This window comes from Tenrec ecaudatus, chromosome 4, assembly GCF_050624435.1.
Source record: "Tenrec ecaudatus isolate mTenEca1 chromosome 4, mTenEca1.hap1, whole genome shotgun sequence".
Taxonomy (NCBI): domain Eukaryota; kingdom Metazoa; phylum Chordata; class Mammalia; order Afrosoricida; family Tenrecidae; genus Tenrec; species Tenrec ecaudatus.
In genome coordinates, this window is record NC_134533.1 from 1,871,273 (window position 1) to 1,893,793 (window position 22,521).

A 22,521-nucleotide genomic window follows, 5' to 3' on the forward strand; every position below is an offset into this window, starting at 1 on the left:
GACTTCTGGGGACCACTCAGGACTTCCAGTGGACACTCTGGCCATGCCCACTCCAAGCACGCACGCACGCACGCACACACACACACACACACACCCTGTGCCCTCCCCCCACACTCCTGGGTCCTTCCCAGGCCCTCGACCTGGGCCCTCTCTGCCCACATACACATATGGCTGACTTCCCTGTCCCCAGGAAGGTCGGGAAGGTTCACCTGTCCACACAGTGCCCTGGCCACCACCATTCCTGGGCCTTCCCTGCACACACACACACACACACACACACACCCTCTGCCTGACCTCCCTGTCCCCAGGAGAGTCCAGGCTGCTGACCTGTCCCTGGTTGATGCTCACACACCACGAGCTCCCCGAGATGAGCTTGTCCTTGCTCCCAGAGCTGGCACTGCCACCAAGTGCCCACACAGGCTGAGGGCAGACAGAGCCCCCCCGCCCCCACCTTCAACTCCATAGCAGAGGTAGGAACTTGGGGAACCACTGCCCACCTGCGTCTGGGTCCAGAGGTGGAAGGAGCCAAAGAGTGCAGCCCCTGGGTCCCCGAGCTCCAGGGGGGACACACCCAACCCAGGGCACTGCTCCCACTGCCCCCCACCCCCCGTGGGCAGGGACACAGGCCAGGGCTGGAGCTGGACAGTGTTTTATTGGAAGTCCACATATATAAGAGCTCTGAGCGGGGGTAACAGTTTGGAGGAGGCAAGGTGGGGAACGGGTGGGAGTCCCCAAATGCTGGCAGCTCCCCATAGAGGCAGCTCCATATAAGCCCTTCTTGCTGGGGGGGTCAGGGGTCTAATGGGCCCCAGGGGCCCAAGAGGGGTCAGCCAGAAAAAGCCAGCAGGCAGCCAGGAGAAGGGAGAGCTGGGCCCCAGGAAAGGGCAGGGGCAGAGAAGGCAGGCTGGGGGGTACTCACTGCCCCTCACTGGCTCAGCTCCCAATGGCCTGTCTGCCCGGGTCACAGCCTTAGGTCATCGGCCCTAGAACCCACACCATGGTCAGCCCATCATCACGGCATCGGGCAACCCCTGGCCCCTGAGAATTGCCACTCAGGGCCATCTCGGGCGTCCGCGGGTCCCACCCCGGCCCTCAGTAATCCGTGAGCGGGTAGCGCAGGAAGATGAAGATGAGGATGATGCAGGAGGCGGCCAGCGCAGAGCTGGTGATGTTGAACAGCCGAGCTGTCTTGGCATCCTCCACGGCCCCGTTCAGGTCATTGAGAAGCTTCTTGTCTCGGACCTGCAGCCCAAGCAAGGGGGGGGGCGGGAATCAGGGGCGGGGGGGTGATGAACACACAGAGAGTTAGGAGACAGGGCCTGCCCCACCCTGAGTAAGCCCACTCTCATGCCATCGCGTTCACTCACTACCACTCACAGTGACCCTGAAGGACAGGAACCTGGCACTGCCCCCTGGGTCTCTTTACAGGAGCACACAGCCTCGTCTGTCTCCTGCGGAGCGGCAGGTGGTTTTGAACAGCTGACCTCAGTTAGCAGCCCCATGTGTAACCACTGTGCCACCAGGGCTGCCGACAACTGCACAGGGGGTCTGGGAGTTGGAGAGGAGAGGAGAGTGGGGGTCCCGAGGCGTTGTGGAGAACTGGAATCTACCCCCTGACATGGGCTCTGGCTTCACGCTTGGGGGCTCTGGGGCATAGTGTGTGCAACTGAGTCTCTAACGGCCCACCAATAAGGTAGGTCTGTACATGCTTGGTAAAGTGTGTGTGTGTGTGTGTGTGTGTGTGTGTGTGTTGGGGAGAGGGGTGGTCTGTGAAAGAGAGGAAGACCCTCCCCTATGAGATGGACCGATCCAATGGCTACCTAAACAACCACACTTGTGAGGGTGCCCCGGGACCAGGGGCATTTCCTCCTTGTGCACACGGGTCGCTATGGGCTGGAACCAACTCAATGGCACCGACTGGACTGTCACAGCAGCAGAGGGAGGGGTGGGAGGGGAAGGAAGGGGGCTACGCTGATCTGAGCGCATCTGGGCCTGGTGGTGCAGACGGCCAAAAGCACTGAGCACCAACGGAAAGGCTGGAGCCTTGGAAGAGGGGGCTGCCACCTGGATAGCTCCCCTGGGAAACCACACCGGGCGCCATGGCTCGCTGACACACCAGGGGTCACCACGGGTCAGCGCGGGCAGGGTGGGAACTGGTGCTGCTGGTGAGCCAAGCCCTGGTGGCGTCGTGGATGAAGAGGCCTTTGATGACCCCGAGGAGCTGAAGAGAACACCCCCCCGGGCAGCTGGGGAAGACGGGCCAGGTGTTACGATGAAATGATCAAAGACCCAGAACTAGAAAACCCAAACCGGAAGAACACGCTCAGCATGGACGAGACTGGCCGGGAATCGACAGGGAGCTGCTGGAAGCTCAGACGAAGATGCGGAACAAAGGACACGATGCTGGTGTCAGGTGGAGCCTGGCTCAAGGCGGAGGCCACAGAAAGATGCTCGCTTGTGCTTTATTGACTGTGCCAGGGCATGGGTCTGCGAGGACCATCGTAGACTCGAGACGAATGGGAATTCCAGAACACGGCATTGTGCTGGTGCCGAACTCGGCCACGGATCAAGAGGCAGCTGTGCAAACAGAACAAGGGAAGCCTGCGTGGAGGAAACTCGGGAAAGGTGTGCATCGGGGCTGTTGTGTATCCTCTCGCCACACCTGTTCCGTCTACGCCGAGCAGATCATCAGAGGAGCTGGATTGATTCTACGGGGCAGCACGCAGCGTCAGGACTGGAGGAAGGCTTACGAACAGCCTGCACGACGCAGATGGCACCACCCGGCTTGCTGAAAGCAAGGAGGACTTGAAGCCCTTGCAGATGAAGACCAGAGACTGCAGCCTTCCGTCTGGATGAGGACTCGATGGAAAGAAGAGTGAAATCCTCACACCTGGACCGACAGGTAACACGGTGGTAAGCGGAGCAACGATGGAAGCTGCCGCGGACCCCACGTTGCTCAGTTGCACAACCAATGCTCATAGAAGCAGAAGTCCAGGGATCGGATGCTGCACGGCACAGGGAAATCTGCTGGACAAGACCCCTTAAAGCGCTGACGAGCCAGGATGCCCCTTTGCAGACTCAGCGCGCCTGGCCCGAGGCACGGTATTTTAAACCGCCTCCTATGCCTGTGACAGTTGGACAGTGGGCCAGGGGGACAGAAGAAAGGCCAGTGCGTTTGAACAATGAACAGTGTGGGCCAAGTAGACTGAACAGCACTGTGGGCGGAATAAAGAGCAAATGGTCTGAGAAGACGTATCATTCGAGCCCTCCTCAGAGGCCAGGAAGGTGAGACGTCGTCTCACGTACTGCGGACGTGTTGTCAGCAGAGGCCAGTCCCCGGAGAAGGGCATCCTGCTTGGTGAAGCACAGGGTCAGCGGACAAGAGGAAGACCCTCAACGAGATGGACAGACACCGTGGCTGCAGTCATGGGTTTAATAGAACAGCGTCCGGCCAATGGCAGCCAACCACAGGGTTCATCGGAAAGTGACGGAGGAGTGAGGGCAAGGGGTCGCATGTTGAAGGACACGTGGCCACCGAGTGGACGGGAAGCGGTAAAAGGACAAGGGAGAACGGACGGACGGGCAGTGCTGCGTGGACGCAGAGCTGAAAGAGGGAGGAGAGAGGAGGCTGACGGGCAGGTGTTTCCATCCGTAAACACACTGACAAGGGGCAGGTGGGCCCCTAGAAACAAGGGTGCCCCTGGATTGCATAAATAGTTAAGCACTCAGTCACTCGTTGAAAAGGCTGGCGGTTCAAACCCACCCACTGTCCCTCAGAAGATGGGCTGAGCACTCCCCGCAGGGCAGCTCCGCCCATCTCCAGAAGCCCCCAGGTTGGACCTGAGAACCGGCAACGTATTTTGGACGGCACTGTGGTTGGTGGGGCGTGCTCAGGACCACATCTGGATTGTAACAGAGGTCAACGGAACCACACACCTAAGCGCCTGCCGACGAGGTGAGGCGGCTCCCGGCGACACTGCAGGTCAGGGGAGAGCTGCCCCAGTGGGTTTCTGAGGCTGTCGCTCCTGACCGGAGGAGGGAGCCCTGTCTTTCTCCTGCTGGGCGGCTGGTGGTTTTGAACCACTGGCCTTGCAGCTAGTAGGGCAGTGTCCAACCACGGGCCGCGTGATGGCCATGCGGTTCCTGCTATTTGGTGGTGGTGGTGTGACCCCTCCTGGAGAAGGGGGACGGGTGAAGCTAGGGAGGAGAACGCACCAGGAAGATAGCTGGTGGTGGGGGTAGAGGGAGGGGGCAATAGCTCTTGGGGGAGAGACCCAGGTGGGTAGTTGAAAGGGCGCAGGCATTGGTGAGCTGGCATGGTGAGTGGAGCTATATGCCCACAAGCCCGACCCCTGACACTCTTTCCCATCTCTATAAAGGGCACCTCCATCCTGCCGGCTGGCCTGGGAGTATCCTTGGGGGACCTTTGGAAAGAGCTGTCCCTCACCGCCCTCTGATCCATCAGGACACTGTTGGCTTTGCCTCGGAAAGCCCACATACAGATAACCCCCACCACTCCCGCGCTGGACCAGGCTTGATTAATCCCTGGCGGCATCTTATACCGCAAGAGTTATCTCCCCGGCAGCAGCCGCCACGCCACTCCTCCAGCGGCCTTTCATTTCACTTGATATAGAAGACACTTCCATAGGAGGCCTCCACGGCCTGGCCCCCGGCTACCTCTCCCTCTCGGCTCCCATCCCCAGCCACAGTGGCCATCAAACCGACTGGGCCTCAGGGCCTGTCAGGGGCTGCTCCCTGCCCCTGGGTGCTCTCCCAGACCTCCTCTGATGTCTGCTCAGTGTCAGCTCACAGGGCCCCTGTGAGTTTCGGAGACCAGAACTGCTGAGGGGAGTAGAAAGCCCAGTCTTTCTCCCCTGGAGCCGCCAGTGATTTCGAACTACCAACCATGCGGATCACACCCCAACACCAGCACACAGCCCCCAGGGCTCCTCTACCCCAGACACACAGGACGATTTCACGAATTGACTCAGCTCACCCCCATTGTCATTTCACCCTCTTTGACCTCCCCAGATGAAAGGACACCCATCTCCCTTACCAGGCTCCAGTTCTTCACGCCTGGGGCCGCCACCCAACAGGCGAGGTGCGAGTTTCCGTCTTACTGGCTCTCAGACACTCTCTGTTGCGCTCTCTCTCTCCTTCCTCCTTCCCTCCCCCGCCCTCTCCCTGACTCACAGCCACCCAGACAGAACAGGGGGGGGACAGCCCCTTGGGGTTTCTGAAGCTGTCACTCTTTAGGGGAGTAGAAAGTTTTTTTCCTCCGCATTGGCGGTGGTCTCGAACTGCTGACCTTGAAGATGGCGGCCCAGCACCATCACTTCTCCACCAGGGCCCCTTCTGCGAGATGCGGACACTGCCATCGCTGACTGCATGCGTAATGCTTGTGGGTGGGCAGTGGCAGGATATATATTAGTGTTGGGGGATGGATCGAGAACTAGGCGATTGGGTGGGGGTGGGGCAGTGATGCTGGTGGTACCTGTCAGTCAGAGTCAGGGAGGGTGAGGTGGTGGGAGACAGACGCATGAACACGGGGACGGAGGACAAGGGGGGATGAAACCTCTGGCTGGGGGAGGGGGAGAGGAGTCATGCGAGGAATGAGAGATGATGCCATACGGATAGACTAATACTAATTAATAAGAGGCTAGAGGAGTGTACTGGGCGTCCTGGTGGTGGGAATGGGCTGGGCTGCCAGCCAAGAAGGTTGGCTGTTCAAACCCACTGGCCGCTCCGGGGGAGAAAGATGAGGCTGTCTGTTCCAGGAAAGACCCCTCCGCTGGGTGTCTACGAGGCTGCCTGGATCAGGGACGGTGAGACTGGCGTGGCTGGGGCTTGGAGGAATGTATACTGTGGGTAAATTGGTGGAACATAGAGAAGGCAGATAGAGAGATGATGCAGATGGTTCATCTGGGTTAATCAAGAGGCGTTTGAATGGGGGTGCTGGAAGGCCATTGAAGGCACTGTGGTCGGCCCAAAGGACAAAGCAATGTCGTAGAAGAGGTGCGGCCAGAGGGCTCCTCAGAGATAAGGACGGCCAGACTTCGTCTCATGTACTTTGGATGTGTTGTCAGGAGAGACCTGGCCCTGGAGAAGGACGCCACGCTTGGTGTAATGTGCAGGGGCAGCGAAAAAGAGGAAGGCCCCTGGTGAGACGGACGGACACAGGCTGCAACACCAGGCTCAGGCACAGGAGGCATGGCGAGGCCGGCCGGTGCAGGACCAGGCTGTGCTTTGTCCTCTTGTGCGCAGGGCCGCTGTGGGTCGGAACTGACTCCATAGCCCCTAACCATCATAAATAAGTCAGCACCCATCTGCCAGTTTATCACCGTGTTACAGCTTCCATGTTGCAAAGATACTGGAGGCCAGCTCACCGGTATCTCAGATACCCTCAGGGCCACCGAATTAGAAGGATGGAATGCCTGATGATTCACTTTCATTGATTAGCCAGGAAAGCAGTACCAATGACTCCAGGATAGTGCTCCACCCACTCGCTTAGGACCCAGCTTCGGGAATACAGTCCCTGGAAGGGGCAGACCTGTGTCTGGTGAAGCAGCATGGACGCCCGCATGGGCACTGCTGCCTGCAGGAACCAATGGGTGGGTCGCTATTCAGATAAGTCAGAGTGTAGACAGAAGGCTAGAAGAGGGGAGAAGGCAATGGAAGGAGCGGGTGGGTTCTCCCGGTTCACCTTGCTACTCCCTACGATTGCGTGTCTGCCTGTAGTGGGGGCAGGGGGAGGGGGGCCACGCGGGTCGCTAACCCTGGGAGCTGCCTGAGCCTACCATGTTCCCATGGGTCTGGGATCCATGCAACTTTGCACCCACTAACCTGTGACCTCCCTGCTCCATCAGCCTGCCTCCACATGAGGCTTCAGAGGGCTCTGGCAAGCACTGGACTCATGGGCCGGAGTTGGACTGGGTTGGGATGCTGTGTTAGTCCAGGTAGACTAGAGACACAAATCTAGGGAGACTCATATATGTATAAGAAAGAGCTTTATAGAAAGAATAATTGTATATTTAAAAACATCCCAACCCAGTCCAGATCAAGTCCATAAGTTCAATATTAGCCCACATGTTGATACTAGTCCATAAATTCTTCTTCAGACACATGCAACACATGCAGTGGCGAAGAATGTAGGACGATCACAGGCCAGTGGGTGGAAAATCTTGTGGACCCAGTGGTGGTGGAAACATCTCAGCGCTGGCGTGGGTTTTCACTTGGCTCCTCCAGCTCCAGGTCTCTGGCTCTATCAGCATAGCTCCATGGTGCTTGTCAATAGAAATGTCTCGCAGGCAGTGAGTGTGTGTCCCGCCTCCAGTGAGCTATTTATCTCAGTAGCGCCTCCATATGAAGTCATCCAGCTGTGACCTGATTGACAGTCTAAATTCCACCCCATTCACTCTTAAGTCTCAAGTTAACACCAGATGATGTAACAGCAACAGGTGCCTTCTTGCTCATTCTCTCATACATAGATGAGTCAGTGGGTTTGTTTCTCTAGAACACCAGCGCCACATACCACAACTCACAGCACCAGGTTCTGAACCAGGCCGCCATGGATGCCTGGGTATACAGCTATGTAGGGTTCTCAGAAAGTGGACGACCACTGAATGTTCCAAGGGAACAAGGACCATTTATGAAGACTAGAGTGAGCGGTTCAGCTGGAGGCGAAGGTGGGGAAGAGATAGGTAGGTCGCTTGGAGGCTGTATAGCTTTATCAAGGTGTTGGGTGAGTAGGTGAAAGAAAGGCAGTTGCTGAGAAAGTGGGGTTCGAGGGATAGTTAAGGTTCATGTCTAAGGCAGGAGGGATAGGGTGGAGAGAGTGCTACACAGAGGAGGAAACACAGTTAACTGTGTAAACATGATGGATGGATGGATGGATGGATGGATGGATGGATGGATGGATGGATGGATGGATGGATGGAGTGTGGGAGTCCATTGAGATGGTTTGAAGGAGGTAGATGGATAGGTGAGTGGATGGGAAAATGGATGGATGAGTGGGTAAGTGGATTAATGGACTGAAGAAAGGGTGGGTATATGTGTGGATGGTTATAGGGATGGATGGATGGATGATTGGGAAAAAGGAGGGTTAATGGATGGGTAGAAAGGTGGGTGGATAGTGGGTGAGAGGGTGAATGGATATATGGATGTAATGATGGACAAGTGTGTGGATGATTAGGTGGCTGAAAGGGTGGGTGGATGGATGGATGGATGGATGGATGGATGATGGAAGCATGGATGTATGAATGGATTGGTGGAGGAGTAGGTGGATGGATGAAAGAATGAGTAGATGAATGGATGCATGGTGGGTGGATGGATGGATGGATGGATGGATGAGTGGATGGATGGATGGGCAAGTGGATAATGAATGGACAGATGGATGGATGGCTTGAAGGATGGGTGAATGGATTGAAGAGTGGTAGGAAGGCAGATGGATGGATGGATGGATGGATGGATGGATGGATGGATGGATGGATGGATGGATGGATGGGCGGGTGGATACACAGATGGAAGAATGGGTGGGAAGGTAATAGATATATGGAGGGGTGGGTGGTTGAATAGAAGGGTGGGTGGATGAATGGATAGATGGAAGGGTGGATGGGCAGATGGATGAGTAAATGAATGAATGGTGTTAATATTCAGAACAGAGAGAGTGGCAAATGCGTATATCTGAAAACAGCATCCTCCCTCCTAATCGATGTTGACTTGGCCATCACCGCCACCCCGAGCCTTCTGGGCCCGACCAAGCAGCTGCATGTCCTACACACCCTCTCCTTCTCTCCTGCCCACTGCCCCTACCCCCCGCTGAGCTGCAGGCTCTCCTGTGAGTCCTGGGCCACGACCCTGCCTCTCTCCACTTCTAGGCTCCTGTCTCCATCCTCCACAGAAGCCACAGGTCACATTTTTCCCTCCCATGCCCCCCTTGCCACGAAATCCAAATTGCTCACCCTGGCTTTTCAAGCCCTTCCCTATATGGGCTCAAACTGCCCTCCAGGACAATCTCCCTCCTCTAATCCCCCAGAGGCCCGAGTCCCCAATTGCCCACCCCCATGTCTTCATTCATGCTAGTTTCTCATCTGAGCACTTGTCCATTGGTCCATCCTTTGGGGCCCAGTGAAAATGCTGACCCGCCACGATGTCTCCCGTCGCTGCTATTCAGCCTGCACTGGGGGTCAGCACTCCTGCTTGCAAGGTCTCGATGCGCATCCATCTTGCCGTGTGCTGTGTCCACCAAGCGCCTCGACAAACCACTTATGAGCCTCTATTCCGATCAACCCTGCCCAGCCCGAGAGGAAGGGGCAAGTCTGAGGGTGACCAGGACAGGGAGGACTATACCCACGTGGTCCTCCGAAAGGAGACATGGGTCTTGCAGACGCTCCACAGGCTGAGGGAAGGCTTGTGCCAAGCCAGCTGCACACATCCGGCACCACGTGTCCAGGGGATGCCTGGGCAGAGGGTGCTGGCATGTGAGGACAGGACAGGGGGTGAGGATGGATCTCCAAGGGCTGTGGATTCCAAGAGGAGGCATTTGGACTTTATCCAGCCAATGGCGGGAGCCAGTGGCTGCTATGCAGCACAGGGACGAAATGACCAACAGGCAGCTTCCAGAGGCGGCAATGAATGAAGAATTGGCTTTTTGTGTCTCTGTGGCCCAGGACAGGAGGCTGAGCAGAGCGTCCAGACGCCTAGTCTAAGCGATGACGCGATGGGTGCATGAGGCATGGAGGGGGGGACACAGCGTCCAGCTAACCTCCGCTCCTGTCACATGTACCCATTTCAAGGCCTCTTTGCTTCTGTTGGCTTTATGAACAGGTATGGGAGCAGGGCTTCAGGAAAGCCCAAGAAGGCCTGGGGTTCCAGCCAAGGCCTTTTGTCTCCAAGCCCACTCGGTGCCCTTGGAGGGAGCCCATCCCTGGCTGCAGACCCCAAGACAGGCAGCTGGCGGGCGGGTGGACAAGTCCCCGGGGTAGGAGTTAGAGCTAGCCAGTTCTCTGTAACCCTGTGCCCATGGGTAAGCCCCGGACCTCCGGCCCCAGCAAGGACACAGGAGGGCTACCCTGGTATGAAGCTGTGGCGAGGGCAGCTCCCTGTGCCCTCAGAAACTCCAATGTCCCCCACACCCCCCACCTAGTACTGACCCTGCAGTGCTCAGGGGCCGGTGACCTACCTACAACCCTGCCTGCCAGGCAACTGCCTGCTGGCCCTGCCAGATGGGTCTGCCCATGCCAGCCGGCCGGCCACAACCAGAGCCAAGGGGAGGAAGGGACAGCTCAGAGCCGCCTGCTCTGCCAGAGCCATATCTGCAGACCGCTGGCAGGGCACCAGGGGCAGCCACCTCCACCAGCTGTGGTACCCACTGCCCGAGCCACTCTGCCCCCTGCTTAGCAGGAGCCCAGGGGGGTCTGGAAATAGGCTGGCAGGACCTTGGCCCTCAAATCCAGGGTCCCGCCCTGTGTGCCTACGCCCTCACCACACACATATGCACACGCATGTGCACACTTGCACATGCAGGTGGCGCTCCCCAAGGAGGTGGGGACCCAGGGGAGTGTCCACAGATGGCTCAGCTACATGGGATGCTGGGGCAGGTGTGTGGGGGCAGGGCTCAGCCACCTCCTCCCTCCATGTCTCCCCCAACCCCACCTGCAGGGCCCTCAAGAGACTGTGGCCCCTGGAGAGAAAGGGATGGTATACTGTGGGTGGGGTGGAAGAGGAGGGGAAGAAGTGGGGGGAGGTGCCAAGTTGAAGGCCACTCACTTTGGCATCATGCTGCCCTCCCCCACTGGGAGGGCCCATAGGGCTGGGCTTTCCTCTGAATGTGCGTTCACCCCACCTCCCTCCTGCCAGCTCCCCACCTCCTTCCCCTGTCCTGTGCAACCACCTTCACCCTGCCAGCCCCTGTGAAGGCATACGCACCATCCATGATCCTTCCCTTCCTACCCCCTGCCCATTCTGTGGGGGCAGGGTAGGTCTGCGCCCCCAGCAGCTCACTGGCCAGTGATCTCACTGTCCAAGTTGGAGTGCTTCCAGGCCCTCCACCCTGCCCCACGGCTCAATTCCATCTGCCCAAGGCTGTCCAGGCAGACAGTGCAGGACTGTCAACCTTCAATCTGCACACCATCCCCAAAGGCCCTGCTAAGCCAGTCACACAGAGACCCTGGCTGGCTCCGAAGCTCCACCCCAGAGCTTCCTAGGGGGCGGCGTGCTGGCCGCTGACCCCTGGATCCCATGGGCAGCTTCCTGTCTTCCTTCTATCGCTCAGCCCCTTGGGCAGCCCCTGCTCCCCTGTGCACTCCCTGGAGAGCCAGGACCCAGCCCTATCCACCGTGCCCACCCCCACCCATCGCCAGTGGGGGCTCACTTTGAGGGAGTAGGCCAGGGCGATGAAGCCCAGACAGCAGAAGTTGAGGTAGACGAAGTTGAAGATGGACCATAGGTAGTAGTCATTCACCTCCGCGGTGTCCGGGTAGATCTCTATGACTGTGGTGGGGTTGGTCATGGTCTTCTTCTCAGCCAAGTGCTTGCAGGCCGGAGGGGCGCCTGCAGCCCGCACGCTGTCCGTCTTGCTGCTCTTGGACTCCATGGGGAAGAGGGTTGGTGCCATGGGCGGGGAGGCCAGGGGCTCAGGGCCCGGGGCCGCAGGCACCTGCAGGGCCAGGGGCTTGGACACGCACGTGAAGCAGCCTTTCGGGGACCCAGCTGGGGGCCTGGGGATCCAGAAGGCCCCGTCCAGGGGCACTCTGGCTTCCTGGGTACCGTCCGTGGTGCAGGCCGGGGTTCCCAGCCGGGCTGGGCACAGGCGGGGGGCCCTAGGCCTGGAGAGAGGGCTAGAGTCAGCAGAAGGGAGGGGGGCCCTGGCCACCCTGCTCCCCCTCACTCAGAGTTGCCCCCTTACCCCATCCACAGAACCCACAGGGATGGAAATGTCCCAGGCTGTCAGCTGTAGGCCTGCCACCTGCCTCCCCCACCCACCCCAGGGGCGGATGGCAGCCACTGCCCTTCTTTAAGGGCAGCTTTGGCAAGGACACGGTGGCTATTCAGCACTTCCCATCTGCGCACAAACATTGCCTTCCCCCCACCCGGCGACACTGACTGCTACACTGTAGCAATAAACAGTGCCCCAGCCTCTCAGCGCCCCAGCCACTCTGGCGGGTGCGCACACGCGCATCATTAACTGCACAGTGAGCAGCGCTCCCCAAGTCACCTGCCCTGGCCGCCTCTGGAGAACACCTCCTGCCCACACACCTGCCAACACACCCGCCCCTGAGCACGCTCCAGTCAGGTAAACAACTCCCCCACTGGCACAGTGGCGTGGACACAAGGCTCCAACCGTCGCCCAGGATGAGCGCAGCAGCGGGTCTCCGAGAGCGCGCCCCACCCCCCGCACCGATTCGGCCCAGAGAGGTGCTGGGACCCCAAACTCACACACTAAGAGCCACGCACTGGAGCCACCAACAGACATACAGCAACCCTCATCAACACGACACTTCTTAGGCCCCAAAGGCGCCCTCGCCCCGCGCGCCCCGCGCGCCCCCCGCGTCCGGCCCGGTGCCGCACAGGGCGCTCTCACCTACTGGCGGCCCCTGCGCCGCGGGCTGCAAATCCTTTTCTGTCCCGCGACCGCCGGCTGTCCGCCCAGACGAGTCTGAGCTCAACCTTGGGGGTGGGATGGGGGCGGGGGCGCAGGCTGGGCACCTGGGCTCCGCAGCGCAGGCCGGCGAGGCGGTGGTGCGGCCGGAGCCTGACTCACAGGCGGCAGCGGTGGAGGCGGCGGCTGGCGGCTCGCTGGTCCCCGCCCTCCTCCGCCCGCTGCGCTGCCGCCAGGGAAGCGGGGGCGGGCGCCCAGCCGGAAGCAGGACCCTAGGGAGCCCTGAGCGGGCGGGGTGCGCCCCCTCCAACTGGGTCCTCCTCGGCCCAGTGGCCTCCCAGAGCCCCCTCATCTCAAGGACCTGCCGTTTCCAAGCCTGGCCCCTCCCAAATCCCGGACCCCCCACCAACCTCTCCTCAGCTCCCAAATCCAGGTGCCCAAGACCTCTGCCCCCTCACCAAGTTCTACCGCTCCTGTGCCTAACCCAGAACCCACTCCAGGGCCCATCTCCCTGCTCCTCCAGGATGGGGGAGGCACCTCCCAGGCCCCACTGAATTAAACTCCAGTTCCGAGCCACAGCTCCAGCCCAGAGTCAAGACCCTTCCTGGCCGTCCTCTCCTGGGGTCTCTCCCTCTCCCTAAATCTGACCCCTTTAAACAAGTCCGGAAGCCTCTGAGGCCTGCTAACTTCTCTCACAAAATCCAGTCTCAAGAGTTGTGGCCTTCACCGCCCCCCACCCCACTGAGTCCCCCCAGTGCCAGGCCCAGGCCCAAACATGGGGCTCAGGCCCTGATGATGCTCTGGCCCTCACCAGCTGCCCCTGCCCCCAACCGCTCAAAGTCCTTATCTGCCCTTTATGGGAGACCAGCCCACTGCTCCAGCCCCAGGCAATCTCCCTGCCAAGACCCCAGCAACCTCTCCATATCTGGTATCTTGGAGTCTCCCACCTCCACAAGCTCCTGAGCACCCAGTGCCGCTCCTGGCCCGCCCCCCCCCCAGCCCCCTTGGAAGCTGGACCTCAGCCTGGCAGTGAACACCCCCACCCCACCCCTCATGTCCTAATCCAACTTCAAAGGCCTGCCTCTGTTCAGAGGCCCTCTCCCTTGAGCCCTTTTTCTCTCAAAGTGCCCCCCTTTCTGCGACACCACTGCTCTCTTCCAGAGCCCCTGGTCCTCCAAGGACCCCTCTTCCATGCCTACCCGCAGCTCTCCCCCCACCCAACCCCCCACCGTTCCCCCACTTGACCCTGTCATTCTCAGTCCTGCCAGGAACCCAAAGTCGATGTCTATGGTCAGTGATGCTGACAAGGGGCCTTAACCAAGGGGGTGGGGGTGGGGGGGTTGGGGATCCTCAAGCTCCAGGCAACCAGCATCCTGTCCCCCACCCCAGCTCCCTGAAGCCTGTTGGGAGATGGACATGCACTCGGCATGACCCGGCCTGCGCTCACCCTCAGCCCTCACTTGTCCTCTGCTTTGGGCAGCTGGCACCTCTGCAGGGGCTTCCAAGAGGCCCTGAGAGCTAGGAAGGTCAGGGCTGGGGTGCTCATACTGGGAGGAATAAGGTCCCTCTCTGTCCCAGGAAACTGTCTTTGAGGCCCCCACCTAGAAGCTGGTACCCCGACTCAGGAATCATCTGTTCCTGGATGACTCAGAGGGAGGGGGCAGGGAACCCCTGGCTTGGCTGCCAGTACCCTGAGTGTCGGGCACAGGGCACCAGCTAAGCCCCTGAGGGCTGGATTTGAAGCCAGCCATCATCGGGGCTGAGGGGTTCAGGGTGGATCATCTTAGCAACCTGCCTGAGGGCCCCATCCAGATCAGAGGTGAGGCGCCAAGTTCAGGCAGCTCCGGGCTTGGTGGGTGAGGGGCACCACGGGGCCTGCAGCAGAGGTGGAGTCCAGAGAGATCGGACAGGGGAGCTGGCTGGCTCTGCCTGGGGCCTAGCGGTGCCCTGGGCTGAAAGGCACTCATCCCCAGTAAGCCCAGCCACCCCTGCAGTGCTCAGCCAGGCCCTGCTCGGATTACAGGCACAGGACACCAGCTCTCATGGGGACTCTGGGTAAACGCTCCCAAGATGGCATCCAGGAGACAAAGCTGGGGCGCAGGTCTGCCAGGCCAGGGGCCCACAGCAGCTGCCCAGGGGGCGTCCTGCAGGCTGATCGGCTCCAGGATCAGAAGCAGGTGCTTCTGCTTGCCCTGACCCCTGCACTGGCTCACCAGCTCCTACTCCCCTTTGAAACCCCACCAACCCGTTGCCTCCTCCGGCAAGGACATCCCCCACCCGCCCCCAGGCCCAGGGACCTGCTCCCCTTAGTCCAGAACCAGCAAGAAGGAGGCTGCCTCTCCCCCAGGGCCTTCAGTGGGGTGGCAGTGGGGCACAGGAAGCCCATTGAGCAAGGTGTTCTTCTTGGACCTCCTGAGGGCAGGGCCTACTGGGGACACTGGCAGACTTGCTCACCCTGAGAAGGTGTGCCTGGCCATCCCTACTGGCTCTGCTGGACCCCTGCTGCTGCCACTGTCTCCCGGGCCACAGCCACACACTGCAGCCACTCATGGCCTGCTTGGTCTGGAGCACTCCCTTGAGGGCGTGGCCCAGCCAGCCAGGGCAACTGGGGCCCCTCCTGTGCGGTAAGCAGTCAGCCCACAGCCCTACAGCCGGATTTAGAAATCTGCCCTCCAAGCACAAACACACCAACAAACACAGAAAGAGGCTGGACAGTTGTATTGTCACATCCACGTGGGGGCCGGCCATGGCTTCCGTTCTCCCAGCCCCACCCCAGGGGTCAGGTCCGCTTTCCCCGAAGACCTCCTTGCAGGCTCGGTCCCCTCCCTTACCCTTCCTGGGGTGCCGAGGGCAGCAGAGCTGGGGCAGAAGGACCCTCAGGCAGGGTGGGCTTCTTTAAAGGAGGGAGGGGCCTTTGGGAGGCCCAGCTGGGAGCAGGGGGCTGTGGAGTAGGCGGGGAGTCCGTGCTGAGCCCTGGCTGCGCCTCCACGTTAGTGAGGCAGGTGCATGCCCAGCTCCTCCATCGGACAGAGGGACGGGCAGACTGACCAAAAGGCAGCTGGGCAGCGTTTCTGGAACAGGGCCCATGAGGGTTAGTTGTGATGCCCAAAGAATGAAGGGTGGTGGCCCTGGGGGGGGGGGACCACTAGACCTTGGTGGCCTCAGCAAGGCCCACAGCGTTGTTGTCACGATCGAAGACGGTGTAGTAGCTGCCGATAAACACGTCGCCCAAGATCCAAAGAGGGCCCCCGGGTGGGGGGATGTCCATGCCCATGAACCCGCTCAAGCAGATGGTCTTCCCGGCCTGGGATACCTGCGGGCCACTGTGGTTAGCCCACCCAGCCCCCACCCTCCTTGGGTCACCCTCCACCCACAGATCCATGACCTTGCTCAGTCTTCCTGGCCTGGGACAACTGTACATCCAAAGCCCTTCTCCAGATCCCCACCGTCCAGCCACGGGACACCTGCCAGGGCCCGCTGCCTCACCTTGAGAATGTAGGCCTCCGGCGAGAGGGTGTAGGGTTTGTTCCCCAGAGACAGGACGATGTCAGGCAGACTGGAGACCTTCTCACAGGGGATCATGTACTGTGGGGAGGGGGCACCGTGATGATGGGCGGGAGCCCCAAGGGCCCAGGGGGGACATCCTCTCAGGCCCGGGGCTCACCTCTCCCTGGATCAGCGGCACAGCCCCCAGGGCCTTCTGTAGCTCCTGGACCTCTTCCACGGGGCCCACCATCAGGGAGGTGCCTGTGTCCACGATGGCCTCGCAGCCGCCCTTACACAGGGTCAGTCCGCTGCCCACCTCCAGCCTGCGAAGGACAGGAGGCGTCGTCGGGGCCCTGGCACCCAGCCCTCCAGGGGGAGAGCCCACAGCCCTGGAATGAGCAGTGTGCCAGTGCCTGACCTGGTCCCTGGTGGGCAGCCATGGGGAGGAGCCCATGGCTGGGGGAGGGGTTCTGGCCTGGAGTGCTGGTCCGGGCCTGTCGACTCACTTGTCCATGTGAATCTGCCAGTATGCCTTGCGGGTGACGTTGAGGTAGGTCATGGAGCCCCGGAAGTACTTGGAGTCTATCCCGCCCAGCATCAGCTCGCCCCCGGGCTGCGCAGTCGGGTCTCTGGGAGGGAGGAGCCAGGTTCAGGTTTTGAAGGGGGAGAGGCCGGACCAGGGTTGGGGGATTCCAACTTCTATCCTTCTGTCACCCTGGGGCTTCAGCCCCTCCTCTCTGCTTCTAGCCCCTCCCTCCCACAGCCTCTGGTGCAATCCCTGCTGAGGTTGAACCAGCAGGGAGGGCTGGGAGGGTGGGGTGGGGGGGTGTTAAGCCTCCCAGGCAATGCCTGGTGACCCTGGGTGGGAGGAACCTCTTCCCAAATCTCTCCTCCTGCCAGGGACCCAGAGCCATTTGTTGCTGAAGCCTGAGCTGACCCCGGCACCAGCCCACCCTGAACCATACTGGCTGCCTAGGCCTCTCAGCCCCAGTGGGTCGCCTGGCTGCCGCCGCCTGGACTACGGTTCCACAGCTCGCCCCATACAGGTTCCCCTAACTTGACTCCACTTCCTGTGAGGGATGGGGTCACTTCCCACCAGCCCAACCCAAGCTCACACCTCCCCGTCCCCCTGGACCTTGTCCAGCCCCCAGAGAGTGGCCAACAGCCTAAGGGGGCAGCCTGATCAAGAAGGTACCCAGAGGCACTCGGGACCCTCTGTGAGGCCCCGGCTGGTGCTTGTCAGGAAGGGGGACCTGTGCAGATCAGCTGAGGGGACTCGGGGCTGGGGAGGGTGGCCTGAAATGGGTGGGCACTATGGGCCCCTCCTGCAGCGACTGACCCTTCCCTGCCGCCTGATTCTCCCTGTGAAAGGTGGGCTGAGCTCAGGGCACAGGTCCACAGGCCCGGCGCACCTGTTCAGGTAGAAGGAGAACATGTTTTTTTCCACAAGTTTCTGGGACATGAGGTTGTCAAAGACGGGTACCACATCGTTGACAGAGATGCGGGGGTACGCCATGCCCAGGATGCCGTCGAACTTGGCCGCGATGAAGGTGATCCCTGGCTGCTTGGTGGCCTCCCCAAAGGTCTGCCGCTCCACCTTGATGCCGCTATTCAAGTTGCAGGGAACCTGTGGGCCACACTGGGGGTCAGAGGCCAGCTATGTGGGGCAGGGGGACAGGGGAGTGGAGCAGAGCCTCTGTGCCACCTCTGCCCCGTGCCTGGGCAGGCACAACTGCAGGCTGCCCTCCACCCCCATCTCCCTACCCCCACTCCTACCACCCTGGCTTGCCCTATCAGACTCAGGGCTGAGGCTGTAGACATGGAGGTAGGGCAGGATGTAGTGTGGGTGGGCCATTTGGCACCCACAACCTGGGGAGGGAGGGGGGCAGCGTGCGCAACATCTGGCTCCCTCCCAACTGAGACCAGAGTAGGCCTGGGCCACAGACAGGAAGGGGACGGACAGGGAGGGGGCCACCACATCAAGCATGCTGCCAGGAGGGTCTCCTGTGCCCGCGGGGACCAGTGCCACACAGATCCTGTGGTGGGCATGCGCACCCAGCCTGGACACCCTCTCACCCAGAGGCCGTCCACATTGCCCTTGGCCAGCAGCCTCGGGCAGGGGTCAGCTCAGCACCTCCCCAAATCCCAGGGATCCAGGACCCCTGCCCATGCGGGACTTCTCCAGGAAACAGCCTCTCCAGTTTCCCCCTTGGATCCATGCATCCAAGAGGTGCCCCCTTTCTGTCCCTCATCAAGCCTGGTTCTTAGCTGGGATAAGCCATGCCTTGGGTCAGTCCTCAGCCAAGCCCCTCCCTCCTCTGAGCCCTCTGCTCCAGCTGCAACACGCTGCCCCGGGAGGGCATCTCCTGTGCAGTCCCGCAGGCTCACCGACACGCTGTCCTGGCTGAGGTAGCCCGAGAGGCTGCCCGAGCCATAGTGGATGTTGAAGGTGGTGCCATTCTTCACATACGTGCTGGACTCAGTGCTATCGTACCTGTGGTGGAACCCTGTTGGTGGGCAGAGGACAGGTCCACTTGGTGCCCACCCTGCCAGTCCCCAGTGGGAACCACCCTGATGGAGGGAATGGAATGGACAGCCCAAGGGGTGGACATCCCATGTGGCAGGGGGTCAGGGGCCTGGGCAGGTACCTACTGCTGAGTTCGAGGAAGTGGGGGTTGGGGGTGGGGCACGAGGGGCAGACCCAGCACAGCCCATCCTGAGCAGTTCCTCTCTGCCCAGGTCAACGCCCAGGGGCCGGGCACTTACAGCAGGCGATGTCCAGTATTTTGCAGTTGCAAGAGGGGACCCACAGGTTAGAGGACCCCGTGTCAAAGACGACCGTGAAGCACTGGGGTGGGGTCCCGATGCCGATCTCCCCGTAGTACTGGGCCTGGTGGGGAGGAGCCTTCAGTGGCCAGGCAGGTGGGGGAGGGGCAGGTCCTGGCCCAGGAACAGGGCTTTCCAGGTCCCTCTCAGGGTGGGGTGGGTCGGGGCCAGACTCCCTCACTGGCTGTGTGTGTGTGCACGTGCAGGATGGGGGGCGTGGGACAAGAGTGGGTCTGTTGGCCCCCCCTTCTCCCATCAGCCCAGTCACATACCATGTCTAACCAAGTGGGGCAGAGGGCACAACACCTGTCCTTCCCTTGGCAGACCACAGGGGATCAGGAATGGAGGGCAGCCGGGGGCTGCCAGAGACTAGGGTTGGGGGCAGCCCAGAGGTGCTGGGCTCTGGCCCAGGACTCATCCCCACAGTACTGGGCCTGGCAAGTGGAAGCCAGTCTGGGTTTCCTCTCTGAGCACGTCAGCCTGGTGCTCGCCACCCCCACCCACCTACCCACCAACCTTCTCGAGTCCAACACCAGCTGGGCAACAGGCTAGGCACTCAGAGCCAGCGCCCTGGTGGGGAGGGGAGTTGGCCCCCCATCCCCCAATGCCTGCTGAAGAGGCAAAGACCCCAAACCATGGGCTTGTGAGCCCCCAGCACTCACATCCATGTAGTTCTTGAGCACCTCCGGCACAGGCCCCCCATTCACGGGTGGCATCCCCTGGGAGTACTTGGGCATGGGGTGCTTGGAGAGGAGGTTCTCCACCGGGCCACCCGTCTCAGACATTGTGCGGCGGATGCTTTTGAACTTGTACAGCGGGATTCTGTGGGAAGAGACTCGGAGCGGTCACATGGGGCTCAGGAAGCACCCCGCCCCAAAGGCCACTCAAAGCCCCGCCCTGCCCCCAACAGTGTCTGCATGGGGTTGCTGCAGCACCCGATTCTGCCTGGCCACGCCCCAACTTTGCACAGCAACTTACAGGCCCACTTTCCATTAGAGCTGCCCAACAGTGCACCACCCAGCTGCCCTGGCCAGAGGCTGGGAACCCCCTGTGGGGCCCCTCACTCCCACCCTGCATCCAGCCTGGCTTCTTCCCAGTGGTGCAGCCATCCAGGCCACCCACGTTGCTGTGGAGTCCTGGATCACGTGGCCTGGGCAGAACCGGCCTCCACCGCGTTCCAAAGGCCCAACGTTTGGGAGCCGGTCACCGGCCCTCTCTTCCCAGGCACCTCTGCGTGGCCTGGAACCTCCAGCCTTCCTTCTGAAGGAGCCGAGAGATTCCCAGCCACCCCCGGCACCTGGAAGCCCGTCCAGCTCCAGCCCCTCCTCAGTGAGCAGCCAGGGGGTTCTTCGTAGGGCACCAGCCAGGCCAGCCACCTGCCCTGCACGGGGTGTCATGGGGCCCAGCTGCTGAGGTCTCTACCTCTGGACTATGCAGTCGGCCTCCAAGACCCCCTCCTGGCCACCCCAGGGACCTGGCCCTCACCACCCCAGGGACCCCACTGTTCAGGCTCTGACTCTCTGGGCCACCCTGCATGTCACCGCCTCAACCTTCCATGGCTATCAGGCAACTTAGTGTGCGGTCTCTGAAGCAGTGGGCCTTTCCCCGGTGCAGACAGCCTGTCCTCCCTTAGTGCAAGGTTGCTGGGTTTGAATTGGTAACTTGCAGGTTAGCTGTCCCTTGCCTGATCCACAGTGCTACCAACCCCCCAAAACCAAACCCACTGCTGTGGACTCATGTTGACTCTTTCTGGAGCAGAAAGCCTCTGTTGGCCCACGGAGCATCTGGTGGTTTTGAACTGCTGACCTTGCCGTTGGCAGCCTAACGCCCTCCTTCCCAGGGCCCTGAAATTCATCCCCACAGCTCTCCAGGCAACCCCAGACAGGTTGCCACCTTCTTCCCAATGCCTCCAGGCACCACCCCGGTGGCAGGGGGGGCACCTTCCGAAGGAGGCACAGCTGACCGGGGCTGGCTGGTGTCCTGGGAGGATGCACACCTGGGCTCCCCGAGTCCAAGCCCGGGGCCATCCCTGCCCCATGGGCCCCAGGAAGGCTCGGGGTGTGCCCTGCCTCATGGGATTCACAAGGAGTTCAAGGTCACCCACATTTTCAGACCTGCCAAGGGCGTGACCCAGGATGATGGTCTTGCCCAAGAGGGTAGGTGGTGGGCTGGGAACAGCCTATGGCGCTAGCCTGGGGATGGGACACGCCCTCCCGGAACAAGGAAGCCTAGGTGTGACCATCCTCTTGTCCCAAGGACGCCCCCTCAGCCATGCCCACCCTCTCTTGCAAGGAGGCTGTGGGCAGAGCCAGCCGCCTGGGCAGGCTCAGGCCTGTAGCAGCTCCCCACCTAGGTTGTGGGGGCCAACTTGTTGAGCTTGGGCCCACGGGGAGCCCATGTAGGCCAGCCTGGGGCAGGGCTCAGGGCCTGGACTCCTAGATGGTCAGACCAGCTCCCTGGCTCCCAGGCTCTGAGGGTGACCTCACTCACCTGCCCACAAGCAGGGGGAGGGTGGAGCAGGGAAGGTGCAGGGCCCAGTGTGGGGGGCTGGCTGCCGTGCAGGACGGGCACGTGGGGAGGGTCCCTGGGCCTGGCCCAGGAGGCACAGGATCTTGCTGGACCTGGGGGGGGCAGAACCCCAGGCCAGAGCGAAACCAGCTGGAGAGGCCCTCCCCTCTCTTCCCTGGCTTCTCCGGGGCTCGCAAGGCCCAAAGGACCTCATGTAAAGCTCCCGAGGGGCAGGCAGGCAGGGAGGGTGGCACCCTGGCTCACAGCTGCTGGGCGGCGGGTAGGGGGGCCGCTGCCCGGGGCGGGGCGGGGCGGCGCGGGAGCTCACCGGATGATCGCGGCGGCGGGGCCGAGCAGCAGGCCGACGACAAGAGCGAGACTGAGGGCCTGCATGGCAGCGGCGGGTCGGAGCAGCGCCGAACAGCGAGCTTATACCGGGGATGACAGCGCAGTCCGCGGTCAGCTGACCTGCTTGTTTGCCCCGGGGCCCGTCACGTGGGCGCGCGGCGCACGCGGGGCGGGGCTTCCAGGTGAGGCCCCGCCCCTTGCGCGGAGATCTGAGGTCCAGGGGGCGGGGCCGCGCGCGCAAGGTGACCTGACCTCCTAGGCTGCTGCGGCGCTCCCTGGACGCGCCAGGCCCTGCTGCTTCCTCTTCCTACCTTCAGTGCCACCTGCCCCATTGTGCCTGGCGACCGTAACTGTCCAGGGCGCCCACTCCACCTCCCCAGACCTGAGCTTGACCTGGCCCCGCCTCCTCCTGTGCCTCCCTGTGCTTCAGACCCTTCAGTCCCCAGGCTGCTCCCTGGGTGTAGTCAGTGCCTTGGAAAGGCCCAGGTGCCAAGTCCTAGGCCCAGCGCTGCTGGGCTCCCCACCAGGACGGACTGTGGAGAGGCTGTGGACTGAGCTGAATATGCAGGCTAGGGGTGCTGCCCACAGGCACCTGGCTCTAGGCTGAGTCAAGCTCCTGTCCTTCTTACCTGGCCAGTAGGAGGTGGGATATGGGGGGAGGGGGGTGTTACACCTTATGTGGTTAGGGACCCAGAAGAGGGGTCCTCATCAGCAGAGGGGCTAACAGGAAGTAATAGTGTGGGGTGGCCCGGGAG

The 22,521-nt window shown here is 61.2% G+C and overlaps 2 protein-coding genes across 2 annotated transcripts; both read right to left on the minus strand.

The window, feature by feature from the left end:
* Positions 1-244: 244 nt before the first annotated feature.
* On the minus strand, positions 245-15,075 carry IFITM10 (interferon induced transmembrane protein 10). The gene is made up of 4 exons (XM_075546761.1): positions 15,053-15,075; positions 12,581-12,751; positions 11,372-11,825; positions 245-1,242 (listed from the first exon to the last, which is right to left on the minus strand). Exons 1-4 carry the CDS (start codon positions 15,073-15,075, stop codon positions 1,093-1,095), a joined length of 798 nt encoding a protein of 265 aa, XP_075402876.1. The 3' UTR covers positions 245-1,092.
* Positions 15,076-15,301: 226 nt separating this feature from the next.
* CTSD (cathepsin D) lies at positions 15,302-21,907 on the minus strand. Its single transcript, XM_075545187.1, has 9 exons — positions 21,747-21,907; positions 19,573-19,732; positions 18,851-18,974; positions 18,473-18,591; positions 17,497-17,711; positions 16,591-16,713; positions 16,263-16,407; positions 16,085-16,183; positions 15,302-15,911 (listed from the first exon to the last, which is right to left on the minus strand). The coding sequence occupies exons 1-9, from the start codon at positions 21,809-21,811 to the stop codon at positions 15,744-15,746; spliced, it is 1,218 nt and encodes a 405-aa protein (XP_075401302.1). The 5' UTR covers positions 21,812-21,907; the 3' UTR covers positions 15,302-15,743.
* Between the last annotated feature and the right edge of the window lie 614 nt (positions 21,908-22,521).

Excerpts from the sequence above, each read along its gene's own strand:
- CTSD (XM_075545187.1), bottom strand. The coding sequence starts at position 21,811 with ATGCAGGCCCTCAGTCTCGCTCTTGTCGTCGGCCTGCTGCTCGGCCCC. Across the intron at positions 17,712-18,472 it reads TCAGCCAGGACAGCGTGTCG|GTTCCCTGCAACTTGAATAG; the intron begins GTGAGCCTGCGG and ends TGTGGCCCACAG. Across the intron at positions 16,184-16,262 it reads TGCCGCTGATCCAGGGAGAG|TACATGATCCCCTGTGAGAA; the intron begins GTGAGCCCCGGG and ends CCCTCCCCACAG.
- IFITM10 (XM_075546761.1), bottom strand. The coding sequence starts at position 15,075 with ATGGCCAGGCACACCTTCTCAGG. Across the intron at positions 12,752-15,052 it reads GCCAGGCACACCTTCTCAGG|GCTCCGGCCGCACCACCGCC; the intron begins GTGAGCAAGTCT and ends CCTGTGAGTCAG. Across the intron at positions 1,243-11,371 it reads CCCTGGCCTACTCCCTCAAA|GTCCGAGACAAGAAGCTTCT; the intron begins GTGAGCCCCCAC and ends CTTGGGCTGCAG.